Below are 14,092 nucleotides of genomic sequence, written 5' to 3'. Positions count from 1 at the left end.
CCACTAAATTTTATTTAGTGAGTATATATTAGTTTTATTTGTCTTATTTCTTTAATTTTTTAAAATTTATTTATTTATTTTTGGCAGCGTTGGGTCTTTGTTGCTGTGCGAGGGCTTTCTCTAGTTGTGACGAGCGGGGGCTACTCTTTATTGCAGTGCGCGGGCTACTCTTTATTGCAGTGCGCGGGCTTCTCATTGCGGTGGCTTCTTTTGTTGCGGAGCACAGGCTCTAGGCACGCAGGCTTCAGTAGTTGTGGCTCGCGGGCTCAGTAGTTGTGGCTCACAGGCTCTAGAGCGCAGGTTCAGTAGTTGCGGCGCACGGGCTCAATTGCTCCGTGGCATGTGGGATCTTCCCGGACCAGGGCTCGAACCCGTGTCCCCTGCATTGGCAGGCGGATTCTCAACCACTGCGCCACCAAGGAAGTCCCTGTCTTCTTTATTTTTATTATTGAGAACATGATGAGTTTCTCCCTGCCAAGGCAAAAAATATATAGCTATACATATCTATATATCTAGATCTAGACATGTCTAGATATAGACAGGTACAGGTAGATATAGTTATAGGTACAGATATATAGATATATAGATGTAAATATATCCACAGTGGGAAACATACCATTATGTTAAGAGAGAAACTTTTTTTCTCCCCAGAATCAAACCTTAAAAGGAATGATCAATATAACAATGTCTTCAATACTGGTTTCAAAACAAATGCCTGAGCAATCTTCACATGGCTGTTTCTTCTTGCTGTCCTTGGTGTACATCAAGGGTATAACACAACATGTAAGTCGAGGTTATTTTGTGTGGTTGGGCAGAGTGGGAATCCCACTGGGACTGAGCTAATGAGGTCCAAGCTTGTCAGTTTCCAGTCACGCTACATGGTACCAGGACAGAACTCAGAATCCCTAGGAGGAATGGGAGAGTTTCTGCCAAGACTTCCCTTCTTGGACCACCTCCTCTACCTGTATATCTGCCATCCTGCCCCGTGGTAAACACACAGCACACACATACTGCTGTCCAGATACGAATGTGCAATTTGCTAGACAAGATTCCCCTTCTTTCTTGCCTCCTGACCTGCTCCTTATCCTTCTTCCCTATCTTCTGTCCTTCCTCACCTGATAAGGCCACGGATCATGCCGTGGATCATGTCATGGATCAGCCCTGCCGGCAGATTCATTCCTCAGCTCTGACATATAAACCTGCTGGAAATCCTCCAACCCTCCAACCTGGGCTGATCTTGCCTCTCCCACGTGCCTGCTCTCAAACTACATTCAGTGATGACTTGGTCACTGCCTAATAGGAAACAAGCAGGATGGACTACAGAAGCCTGAGAACTCAGAGGCCTGTTCTGGATCTGCGTCTCCCTGTGGAGCACACCACCATAGGGTCTCTGAGCCCTGGAGAGTTGAAGAAAGTCTTCCCCAAAGAGCAAAGGTTTAAAACAGAACACGATGGCCTGGAGGACAAGAGAGACAAGAGCCCTTTCTCCCTCCCAGGGGCCTGGCCTTCTCTCAGAAAAGACCAAGTCACTGTGTGCCCAGCCCTAGGCAGCTGTGACACTCAGGGGCTCAGTTTCTGAGGATAAGAGGATGTGTCTATCCTGTCCTCAGCTGCCCCTGCTTCTCTAAGAGACAAGTTCATTGGCAGGCCTGAGTTCACTGAGGTGGGGAAGAAGGGTCTTAAAACAGAGCCTGGTGCTGCTTTGGGGTCACAGCAATCCCTGCTCTACGTGTCATTGATGAGTGAAGTAGGCCAGGACCCCAGGGCAACCAAACTTCATTCTCCTCTGTGCCCTCCTGCACTACCCTTCTCCAGCCCTTGTTCCTGTCACATCATCCCGGGCATTGAAACCCTGGCTGTTCCCAGACCAGGGCTGCCAGGCGGCTAAGGACAGGAAGGGTCCAGGAAAGAGAGTCACCCTCAACTGCAATCTCCACTGCCCTTTTGGTGGGAACCTGGTACAACAACATCAGACCCCAGGAAGGTCCCTGAAGAAAGAGGGAATTCCCATCAGATTTAGAAACGGAAGTCTGGGCCTCCAACCAAAGGCTTTTCTGTCCCTAAAAAGGCAGACCCATCTCTAGACCTTCCCCATGTGGCCAGCAGGTGGCACCACCATCAGAGATTTCAAAACCAAAACTAAATTACCCTGGAAACAGATTTTTTTTTTTTCGGTTTTGTTTATGCAAATAGTTCATTCCCTCCAACATTCCTCCCGTAATGGTCCCCCCCTTTTCCCCCTCATTCCCTCCCCCTTCCCTCCTCTGCGTGACCCTGCTCTCCCTGGACGCAGAGTGGATGAAGACGCTGTCAGGAGAGTCAGGGACCCAAAAGCAGGCCTTGAGAAATGTGAGTAAGACTGATGGGGACCAAGGAGGGAGGGAGAAGCCAGAGCAGAGAATCCTGGGCACGGGAGGCAACCCTGCCCCCAGATTTACTCAGGGAGGTGGGAACACACTTCCTCTCCGTATATACCTTACCCCTTCCAACGTGCACATGCGTGCGCACATGCAAACTCATACCCCCCGTCCCTCCTCCTGAGGACAAAAGGAGACCTCAGACCCAGGAGGTGATGCCACCTTGTCTTCCTCCTCCAGCTCCTAGGGAGCAGCGAGATGGGGGACCCACTCAGCCCTGGAGAGGCGTCCTTTTGTGCCCGAAACCATCTTCCATAGGTGGTTTCTCCCAGAGGCCTTTGCTGAGCCTTTGGGAGCCCCTTCAAAGAGCCATGACTGGAAACCCTCACCCTCAATTAACTGGTCCCAAGCCAGCCCTATTCCAGGAAGGGGAGGGGAGTGATGGGACAGGGCAGAGGAGGAGGCTGGGGACAGAGGTGGAGGGAGTGTGATGACCTCTGGACTGGACACTGCCCTGGGGAGGAACACCCAGTGCCGCAGCTGCAGAGACCAGCCTCCCCACTCCACCCGCCCCCGCCCCCCAGAACATCTCTGTGAGGTCTAGAATGGGCTGAGAGAAAAACACCTGGCGGTATGATCATCCCCACCCCCTCCGCAGCCACTGCCCAAAACGCAAGGCTGCTGCACCCCTCCAGCCCTACAGATAACCTTTTCTCTTTTTGGCAGGTGGCTCTTATACGTCCTGGTGCCAGTCCTGTTCTGCAGGGTGGGAGGCTCCGTCTTCACCCCTCGGAAGCTCTATGGGGAAGTGACTTCGCCTCTGTACCCCAAGCCTTACCCCGACAACTTTGAGACCACCACTGTGATCACGGTCCCCACGGGATACAGGGTGAAGCTCGTCTTCTGGCAGTTTAACCTGGAGCCTTCGGAAGGCTGTTTCTATGACTATGTCAAGGTAGGGGGTCAGGTTGGGTGGGCAGAGGGAGAGCTGGGTGTCTCTGGAACCTGGGAACTTGTGTTCTGACCACCCTGGTTAGGACCCCCACCTGTGGACAAAGCCCCAAGCCTGTAAAAGCTGATGGCCAAGTGGGGTTCTGAAAGTCAAGTGATGCCGTGGATGGGTGTCCACTGCTTTGAGAGCCCCTAGGGGAGCGCTGAGGGGAGAGACACAGAGGGAAGGTACGGGCCCCACTCTCAGGAAATGTACTGCCTACCGGAATCAGAAAAACCTTCGCCATCTTCTTACTTGCTAGGAGTCTTTGGGAACTCTCTGTGCCTCAGTTTCCCTGTTTCCATGGAGAGTATCACCTTGGCTGCCACCTCACCAGGAACGCAGGGACGTGGGGAAGGGAGATGTTCATGGTCGTGGCTCAAGCATAGGCTTCAGCAAGGACAGGGAGCTCAGTCTCCTCACCTCTGTCATGACCAAGGGCACCGTCCCAGTTCCATCTTTCTACATCCAATAAAAATGAGATTCTTGACTCAGGATTCAGGTAGAGCATGCACACAGCCCATAAATACTATTCCAAGGAGACCTGCTGGAGGTTATAAGAGAATAACATGAAAATGAAACATCTTCCTAGCCCAGAGGACTTGAGACGGCAGTGTTGGGGGCGAGGGGTCTTGGTGGCAGGGATGGTGAAGAATGAGGTGGGGGGAGGGATGTCTTCTGCTTTGGAGGTGTTAAGGAGTCTGTGAAGAAAGAGGTAAGGGAAGTTCAGCCACGCTTGCTAAGGCTACCAGGCCCCAGAGGCTCACGTTCAGCTGAGTCCATCACGAGGCATGGCTGGACGTGAGTGGTTTGACTAAGACGAGGTGGAAGGACAGGGCAAAAGGTAAAGCAGACCATCCAGGCTCTAAGCATGAAAGAAAGATAGAGGCCACCAGGATTCCAGTGGGAGGCGGCACAGGAGGAGATGGGAGTGAAGAAAGGTCTGAAACATGCTGGGGGTCATAAAAGGGGAGGGACGATGTTTGGGGGACAGGATAACGTGCAGAGTTAGCGGATGGAGATGCAGGGGACAGAGCAAAGTCACCTGGGGAAGCTTGCAACAGCCAGAGCCCAGCAGGCAGAGAGCAGCTGGAGGCCGTCCAGCAAGGAAGCATGATCCGCTCGTTGGGACAAGAGAAGGATGACCTTCACTGACCCTCCACGTGGGACGTGTCCCCTCAACAACTGTCTTCCTACCCCACTGTCCTTCTTCCACCAGATCTCTGCCGATAAGAAAACCCTGGGGAGGTTCTGTGGGCAGCTGGGCTCTCCACTGGGCAACCCTCCAGGAAGGAAGGAATTTATGTCCCAAGGGAACAAGATGCTCCTGACCTTCCACACGGATTTCTCCAACGAGGAGAACGGCACCATCATGTTCTACAAGGGCTTCCTGGCCTACTACCAAGCTGTGGGTGAGTGGTCCCTGTGCCCGGGTTCCAGGCCTCGTATTGCACGGGGGCCGGAAAACGAGAACCTTGACTCCAAAGACGCAGGAAGCCTGGCCTTCCTTGCTTTTCCCAAGAGAGTTTTTTCCAGAAGACGGCTGTCCACCTGGGCCCTGTCCCCACTGGGCAGTTCCCAGAAAGCGTTTAGAGGGGCCGGGAGGTCCAGGTGGCCAGGAGCTGACTTCGTCTATTTAGGCCTCTGGTGAGTGACCTCGCTGAGACCAGCGCCACCACAGAAGTCCCCCGGCAGGAACTGAATCCTTCCTTCCGGAATCTCTTCCAGACCTGGACGAATGTGCCTCCCAGCTCAACTTGGTCGAGGAGAATCCCCAGCCCCGGTGCCAGCACCTGTGTCACAACTACATTGGTGGCTATTTCTGTTCCTGCCGTCCAGGCTATGAGCTTCAGAAGGACAGGCATTCCTGCCAGGGTGAGGTCAGGGTTGGGAGGCAGGGACTGAGCAAGGGCTCACCGGGCCAGCCCGAGTCTCCGGGTGACCCCCCTCCCGGCTTTGCTCTCACAGCTGAGTGCAGCAGCGAGCTGTTCACAGAGCCGTCGGGCTACATCTCCAGCCTGGAGTACCCCCAGCCCTACCCCCCCGACCTACGCTGCAACTACAGCATCCGGGTAGAGCGGGGCCTCACCCTCCAACTCAAGTTCCTGGAGCCTTTCGAAATCGATGACCACCAGCAAGTACACTGTCCCTACGACCAGCTACAGGTACAGCAGACCTCCCCACCCCCAGAGATCCTGTCCTCTCCTCCCCATTGCCACGTGGCTCCTCTCATCGCTCCTTCCTGCTAGACCCTCTGGCCAATTGGTGCAGAAATGGCCAACATCACACATGAGTTGGGCAAGTTCCTACACACCTGGCAGCTGGGTACTGGGGATCCCTTTTACTCTCCAGCTGAAAACATACACAAAGCAGGATCCCCACCACCAGCACCACCGCCCCAGCCCTGGGGAAAAGTGTCTGAACTGGAGAGGTGACCCTCCCTCCTCCCCCATCAGATCTATGCCAACGAGAGGAACATCGGTGAGTTCTGTGGGAAGCAAAGGCCGGAGCCCATTGACACCAGCAGCAACTCCGTGGACCTGCTGTTCTTCACGGACGAGTCAGGGGACAGCCAGGGCTGGAAGCTGCACTACACCAGCGAAAGTAAGGCTGCCCGGGGCCCCTCACTGGCCAGCAAGGGGGCAGGATGTAGTGGGTAGAAAGAAGGCCAGTGGCTCTGCCATAAATGTGCCCTCCGCTTTCCCTGACAGTCATCAAGTGCCCCCAGCCCAAGACCCTAGACTCGTTCACCATCATCCAGGACCTGCAGCCTCAGTACGAGTTCCGGGACTACTTCATCGCCACCTGCAAACAAGGCTACCAGCTCACGGAGGTAAGAGCCACAGCTGAGGGGAAGGAACTGGCCCAGCATCAGGAGTAATTCACACAGTCAGGCCCACAGCAGATTGAGGCTCAGCCCCAAGTAGAATCATACATGTTTGAGCTGGAAGGGTCACCTGGCCTGTTCCAACTTGACTGCCCATTGGAAACACTTAGGATTTTAAAATACTCATGTCCAGGTCTCCTGCTAGAGACTAGTCTATGGGTCTGGAATGCAGCCTGGGCATCAGGATTACTAAAAGCTACTCAGGTGATACTAATGACCAGCCAAGTTTAAGAGCTACTGGCCTTGCCCAATAAGTCATTGTAGAGTTAGGAACCAAAGAGGCGGGGGCGGAGGTGAAGTGCAAGGAGTGACCCAACAGTACCGGGATTGTGTACAGCAAGGATTACTACCAAATCCCCTGCCTCTTGCCCCAGGGCTCTGGGTTTTGGGATTTTGGGGTTTTTTTTAAGACCTAACTGACTTTATTCAATGATTCATGAATCGGGCAGCATCCCACCTAACAACCAGAAGGGGCTCCTTTTCTGTACATTGGTGGTCTTACCCCAGGTCCACCACCCTGTCCTCAGCTTTGCAGACTCAGGAAAGAATGTGGTTTTCTCCACTGGTCAATCTCACAAAAGCTGGTAAACTAAAATGCTATTTTTAAAAAGCATGCAGTTGGAGTTACCCCTGGCCAGGGACCTGGGACTGGACATCCCATCTTTGTTCAAAAGAACCACTTGGAAGACCTACTCTGAATCAGAGAAGAGACCTTTGGTTTGTCCTTCAGTTGTAGCAAAGTCACCCAACAAACATTTTAAGTGTTACTGAGTGTCAGGCAGTGTTCTGGATGTGGGAAGTACAGTAAAAAGAAACACACATTCATGCATGCTTCTTGGAGCTTACCTTTGAATGTTGCATCAAGCTGAGTTAGCCAGGTAACTGTTCCTTGCTCCAGGAAGGACTCAGTGCCCTAGACCCCTCCTCTCTGCTCAGGTTACAACTCACCACGTCCTACGCCACCCTACGCCACCCGCACCCTTACCTTGGCATTTGTCATTCACATCGTAGAGTTTAAAACAAGTCACACGGTTTATCTCATATTATTTACATTTCACTGGGACATCCTAGTCCTCATACACACTCTCTTGCAATCTGTTCCAGGGGGAATTGTCTGGGATGACTGTTGATCTTAATAAAACTCATTCATTTTGTCCAATTACTTTTCATTTCAGAGGGGGCCATCTCCCGCCCTGGTCCCTGCCATCCGCTCACCTACGACAGCACTTAGCATACGTCAGCATCCTCAAGCACCCTTGAAAGTGGCTGGGCTGTGCTAGTATTTTAGGAAAGGCCCTTGCCCTTAAGAAGACTACAGTCTAGGGGCGATGAGGTGATGCAGGGTGCTCCAGAGGAAGAGAAACATGGTCCTACTTCAGGGCAGAAACTTTTGTTTCAATGCAGAGAACACACAACTGGGCTTGTTGTTTTTTTAATTTAAAATTGTGGGGTTCAATTGGACCTCAGTGGAAACAGGCAAGAGTCTAGAGAGAGGATTATTGGGTCTAACAACTAGCCCTAGGTCTGACTTCCTGCTGTGTGGCTCATGTGCGCCCATGTGTAAGTCTGGTCTGAAAGGACCGGCTAGGAAGAAGGACCAAGGAGCCACGTCCATGGGTGCTAAGGTTTGAGGGCTTGAGAGATGACTTTGCATCCCTGCTGCTCCCGTGTGGGCGAGGACAGGAAGGGAGCTGCAGCACCTCCTTGTACTAACAGCACCTCTATCTCTGATCAAACAGGGGAAACAGGCGCTCCTGTCCTTCACAGCTGTCTGCCAGGATGATGGCACATGGCATCGCGCCATGCCCAGGTGCAAGAGTAAGTTGCAACTCAGGGATGTGTCTCCCCCTAGGAGAAGGGAAGAGGGGTCTGGCCTAAGCATCTCCCCAGAAAGACCCTCCCCTGACTTGTCCTTTGAAGCCTCTGGCCCATCCAGGAACCAGTCAGCCCTCACCTCAGCAGGACTGACAGGCTGTACCCAGAGCTGAATTTCATTGTATCCAGTTCCCATACATCACGAGAGCCCCCCACTCACCATATTTCCCGAAGGTTCTCAGCGTGTTCTGTGGATCCACTCCTGCTCTGTGGGCAGATTGCTCACATTCCTCCCACTGAAGTTCCGGAACAATCCTTCCCAGCTCTCATACGGCCCTATGTTCTCTCCAAGTCAAGAACTGTGGGCAGCCCCGAAGCTTGCCTAACGGAGCCTTCAATTACACCACCACAACGGGGGTGAACACCTACCAGGCCCGTATCCAGTACTACTGCCACGAGCCGTATTACAAGATGCAAACCAGAGATGGCAGAAGCATGTCTGAGCGAGGTAGGGACCCATGCAAATCTTCTCATGGGGAGGGAGAAGACTGAGGGAGGCAGTCTTCTCCCTCTTGTTGGGACATCTTCTGCAATTTTTTCCAGTAGAATCCCTACAGAGTGAATATTAAGATATTTATCTAGGGCACTGGCTTCAGAGGTACCAAGAGGCATCTAACAAAGCTGAAGAAGGAAACACCTGAGCTGATACAAAGAAAGACTTGAATCTCATAAACAGCTTCTTCTCACCACCACCACCACCACCACCATCACCACTACCATCACCACCATCACCATCACCACCACCACCACAACCACCATCACCACTACCATCACCACCACCACCATCACCACCACCATCACCACTACCACCACCATCACCACCATCACCACCACCACTACCACCATCACCACTACCATCATCACCATCACCACCACCACACCACTACCATCACCACCACCACCATCACCACCACCACTACCACCATCACCACTACCATCATCACCATCACCACTACCACCACCACCATCACCACCACCACACTACCATCACCACCACCACCATCACCACCACCACCACCACCATCACAATCACCACCATCACCGCCACCACCATCACCACTACCACCACCACCATCACCACTACCACCACCACCATCACTACCACTACCGCCACTGCCACCACCACCACCACCATCACCACCACCATCACCACTACCACCACCACCACCACCATCACCACCACCATCACCACTACCATCACCATCACCACCATCACCATTACCACCACTACAGCTTTATCAGTGAGACTTCCTCAGCCTTCTCCCCACATACCCTCTCAGGCTGCTATGTTGTGAACTTCTGCATTTAGGTTTACTAAATTACTCTCAAACTCATCTATGGGTATCTTTAAAACTTTTTTTTAATAAAAGAAATCACATGCTTTGTACAATAGGTGTGAAACATGCAAAAAAAGGAAAAAAATCTTATTTATAGGCTATTCAAGGTGTTACTTAAGAGCTGAGCTTTGAAGTCAGACAACCCCCTTTGCATCTTGGTTCTGGCACTTAGAAATTATGTGACCTTGTGCAGATTATTTAAACTCAGTTTCCTCGTCTCTAAGGTGGGGATAATGATGCATATCTGAAAGCCTCACGGTGGTGCTTAAATGAGATAATGCAGATAAAGTTCTGAGCAATGAGCACCGGCACACTGTCCGTGATCAGCAAACATAGCTACCAGGAATTCCCTGGCGGTCCAGTGGTTAGGACTCCACTCTTTCACTGCCAAGGGTGTGGGTTCAATCCCTGGTTGGGGAACTAAGATCCACCCAGCACCGCCAAAAAAAAAAACCAAAAACCATAGCTACCACTAACATCTACTACCCAGCACCAAGATGCAATCACTGATGGAAGTTTGATAAGTTCCTTGCAGGTTTTGTGTCTACTTTCACAAATAGGGATCATGTCGAATATAATAGTTAAGTATTCTGATTTTTCCACTTAGCATTAAAACAAAAATATACGTATGGAGCCTCTTAACACTTTCAATATCCCATCCACATATATTTGAAACTTTCCCTTTGATTCTTGTCCTCTCCCTCTCCGCACTTGTGTGCTCACTGGCCCCTGCCCACGACCTCCCAGCCTGAACGCAGCCCCTCTCCCCTCAGGGCGGTACACCTGCACAGCTCAGGGCATTTGGAAGAATGAGCTGGCCGGAGAGAAGATGCCTCGGTGTTTGCCAGGTGAGTGGAAACCCTCCGCCGTCCTCTGTGGCCCTGGCAGCCCTGCAGGGCCTCCGTGGAGGCAGGGCACAGAGACGGGAGAGACACTCCAGCTTGAAGCTGAAGGTAGACATGGGGTGAGGGAGGAATCAGGAAAAAGGCGAGGAGACGCCCCAGCAGAAGGGCAGAGGCACCCAGAGATCTGGACCTGTCCCGACATTCCTGGACTTTTCACTGAGCAGGTGGGAGATCAGGAATTAAAAAAAAGAGCAAGAGGGACTTCCCTAGCGGTCCAGTGGTTAAGACTCCACGCTCCCACTGCAGGGGGCACGGGTCCCGCGGCGCGGCCAAAAAAAAAAGAAAAAGAAAAAAAAAGAGCGAGAAAAGCCGCAGGAAGAATAAACAAGAACGAGGAGAAGAGGCTGACCATACGCCAAAGACGGAAGACTAGGGAGGGAGGAGAGAGAAGAAAGGGCCATGAGCCAAAAAGAGGGGGCGAAGGGGAGGGGCCAGCCCGCGGTGCCGGGCGCTGACTTCTCCCCCCCGCCCCCTTCTCCCCCCCGCCCCCTTCTCCCCCCCGCCCCCTTCTCCTCCCCCCGCCCCCTTCTCCTCCCCCCCGCCCCCTTCTCCTCCCCCCCTGCCCCCTTCTCCTCCCCCCTCCCCCTTCTCCTTCCCCCCCCCCCGCCCCGGCCCCCTTCTCCTCCCCCCGCCGCCCCCCCCTTCTCCTCCCCAGTGTGCGGGAAACCCGTCAACCCTGTGGAGCACAAGCAACGCATTGTCGGGGGCCAGAAGGCCAAGCTGGGCAACTTCCCCTGGCAGGCCTTCACCAACATCCACGGGCGAGGGGGCGGCGCGCTGCTGGGCGACCGCTGGATCCTCACGGCCGCGCACACCCTCTACCCCAAGGACTACGAAGCGCAGGGCAACGCCACCGTGGACGTGTTCCTGGGCCACGTCAACGTGGAAGAGATCACCAAGCTGGCCAACCACCCCGTCCGCAGGGTCAGCGTCCACCCCAACTACCGCCAGGAAGAGTCCCACAATTTCGAGGGGGACATCGCCCTCCTGGAGCTGGAAAATAGTGTCACCCTGGGCCCCAACCTCCTCCCCATCTGCCTCCCCGACAACGAGACCTTCTATGACCAGGGTCTCATGGGCTATGTCAGTGGCTTTGGGATCATGGAGGAGAGACTTTCTCACAACCTCAGGTTTGTCCGTCTGCCCATCGCTAAGCGAGAGGTTTGTGAGAGTTGGCTCCGGAAAAAAAATAGGAAAGACGTGTTTTCTGAAAACATGTTCTGTTCTGGGGACCCGACTCTAAAGCAAGATGCCTGTCAGGGGGATAGCGGAGGGGTCTTTGCAGTGAGGGATGAGAAAAATGATCGCTGGGTGGCGACAGGCATCGTATCCTGGGGCATCGGCTGCAGCAGGGGGTACGGGTTCTACACCAAACTACTCAACTACGTGGACTGGATCAAGAAAGAGATGGGGGAGGAGGACTGAGCCCAGAATTCACTAGGTCAGAATCCGAAGAGCAGTGTGTAAAAAAAAGAAAAAAATAATAATCTAACCAGTTGTTGACAACCACTAAGAATCCATATTAAAATCACTGATGCAGAAAGACACTGTGTGAAATAAATCCTTTTCTATAATCCCATCCACACCCTCCACCTGAAACAACCCAAAGGTCACCTTTATTCCCCCCACCCCCGCCCCAGGGCTGCAGAAGATACATTCCACAATCTCTAGCTAGCACTGTCCTCTTCCATTTCTGTAACCATCGGGTAATTGAATAGAACTCCTTCCAAATAAAATTTTATGAGAAAGCCCATTGTGTAAAATGAATTAAAAGCAGTATTTAATAAATATAAAAATATTTAATGAGATCATATTTAAAATATTTTACTTAGGAAGGCAATGAGAACAATTAAGTTTATGCCCACATTTACAATTAGAGTCGTAGATAACAATTTATTTCTGTATTTTGTTTTGCTTGTACAATATGAAGAAAATCCTTATTTTCCCACATGCATAGTTGCAGGTATAAGAGCTTTTTTAACAGCTCACTTTCCAGTCTCTAAATATTCCTTATGAGAGGAGTGATATGAAATTTTGGTTCCCAAGTTGAGTCACTAACAATATTTTAAAATAATTTGTATTCTTTAGGATATATTTAAAGACCAGAGAAGTACCCAGAACTTGGGATAAGCATTATAAGTATTTATGGTAGAATATTATCATGATATTATTGCACAACTGACTCTTCTGGACTCGTCTGAACAACTTTACACGAGCTGACTCACACAGGCCTGAACTCAAGAAGACCAAGGCAGAGTTAAAACATACCCAAGTAATGACGAGTTTTTAAGTCCAAATGCAGGTCCACAATCCCTTATCTGACACCCTCAAGGCCAAATGCCTTTCAATGTTCAAGATTTTACAGATTTCAGAAATGCAATATACCATCTATGTAATGTAATGTAATGGCCCCAGCAACACCCTGTAAGAACACAGATGAATAATTCTGAAAAACATTTGAATATTCACAGTAAGTGAGATAGATAAGGGCTCTAGACAACTACCCACCAGTTACTGTCAGGTTTTGCCACTAAATAAGTTTTGGTGCCAAACTTATTAAAACACTTTCTGTTTTTAAGAGCATTTTAGATGTTAGGATTGTGGACTTGTATAGGTGGAAATGAAAACGTTTTCTCATATAGTCTACACAAAAGCATACACAAGTGGTGTGGGTTACATTTAAGGAGCATACATTGATTGCAGTTTGGTTTTTTTTTAATAAATTTATTTATTTATTTATTTTTGGCTGCGTTGGGTTTTCATTGTTGGGTCTTCGTTGCTGTGTGCAGGCTTTCTCTAGTTGTGGTGAGCGGGGGCTTCTCTTTGTTGTGGTGCACGGGCTTCTCATTGCGGTGGCTTCTCTTGTTTCAGAGCTGGGGCTCTAGGCGCGCGGGCTCCAGTAGTTGCGGCATGTGAGCTCAGTAGTTGTGGCTCGCGGGCTCTAGAGCGCAGGCTCAGTAGTTGTGGCGCACGGGTTTAGTTGCTCCACAGTATGTGGGATCTTCCCGGACCAGGGCTCGAACCCGTGTCCCCTGCATTAGCAGGCGGATTCTTAACCACTGTGCCACCAGGGAAGTCCTGCAGTTCTTTTAATGGTTAGAAATGTTTTCAGAAATGAAACACCTTCAGGACTCTAATGGAGGCAGGAGTTCAGTGGGTGGAGGAGATGGAAATGGTTAAAATTTAAAAATTCAATTCTATGTTATTTCTAAGGTTCCTGGCAAATTTAAGATTCTGAGTCCCTGGTCCTTATTGTAATCATCAAATGTGATCTCAGGAGAATCCAGTGACTGCTCTGACCTTTCTGGTTCCCACTCTCTTCCCACAAAGTCATGTGCATCTTATTCTTCAAGTGCACTGGAGTAGAAAAATAAGGACAAAACCAATACTCTGTGAATAGAAAACTAACAGAAAAAAAAATACAAATTGCTTTTGGACTTTGGGGGTTAACCTAACTCATAATAAGGAAAATATTTAAATTAAAACACTATCTTTTTACCAGTAAGATTGGCAAAGATAATACATTATATTGGTGAAGACGTAGAGAAAACAGACACTCATGAATTCTTTTTTAATGTAAATTGGTACAAACTCTATAAACAGCAATTTGGCAACATGTAATCAAAATTACCAATCCACACGCCTTTGACCCCGCAATTCCACTTCCATTAATTTTTCCCACAGATATTCTCACATATGAGTTAAATGACCTATGTACAAGGTTAGACAACCCAGCATTG

General features: G+C 50.7%; 1 protein-coding gene across 1 annotated transcript; it reads left to right on the top strand.

Annotated features, from left to right (window-relative positions):
- Positions 1–2,190: 2,190 nt before the first annotated feature.
- Positions 2,191–12,100, top strand: C1R (complement C1r). Its single transcript, XM_068559978.1, has 11 exons — positions 2,191–2,349; positions 3,084–3,312; positions 4,568–4,760; positions 5,077–5,223; positions 5,317–5,513; positions 5,805–5,952; positions 6,060–6,181; positions 7,975–8,053; positions 8,403–8,558; positions 10,221–10,295; positions 11,008–12,100. Coding segments are annotated over exons 1-11 (2,118 nt in total). The 5' UTR covers positions 2,191–2,347; the 3' UTR covers positions 11,778–12,100.
- The last annotated feature ends 1,992 nt before the right edge of the window (positions 12,101–14,092 follow it).

Source organism: Eschrichtius robustus, chromosome 13 (assembly GCF_028021215.1).
Source record: "Eschrichtius robustus isolate mEscRob2 chromosome 13, mEscRob2.pri, whole genome shotgun sequence".
NCBI lineage: Eukaryota > Metazoa > Chordata > Mammalia > Artiodactyla > Eschrichtiidae > Eschrichtius > Eschrichtius robustus.
The sequence above is the reverse complement of the archived record's forward strand: the minus strand, read 5'-3'. Positions and strand labels throughout refer to the sequence as shown.

Coding starts and splice junctions, on each gene's coding strand:
- C1R (XM_068559978.1), top strand. Junction 4,761..5,076: donor GGCCTACTACCAAGCTGTGG/GTGAGTGGTCCC, acceptor AATCTCTTCCAG/ACCTGGACGAATGTGCCTCC. Junction 10,296..11,007: donor GATGCCTCGGTGTTTGCCAG/GTGAGTGGAAAC, acceptor TCTCCTCCCCAG/TGTGCGGGAAACCCGTCAAC.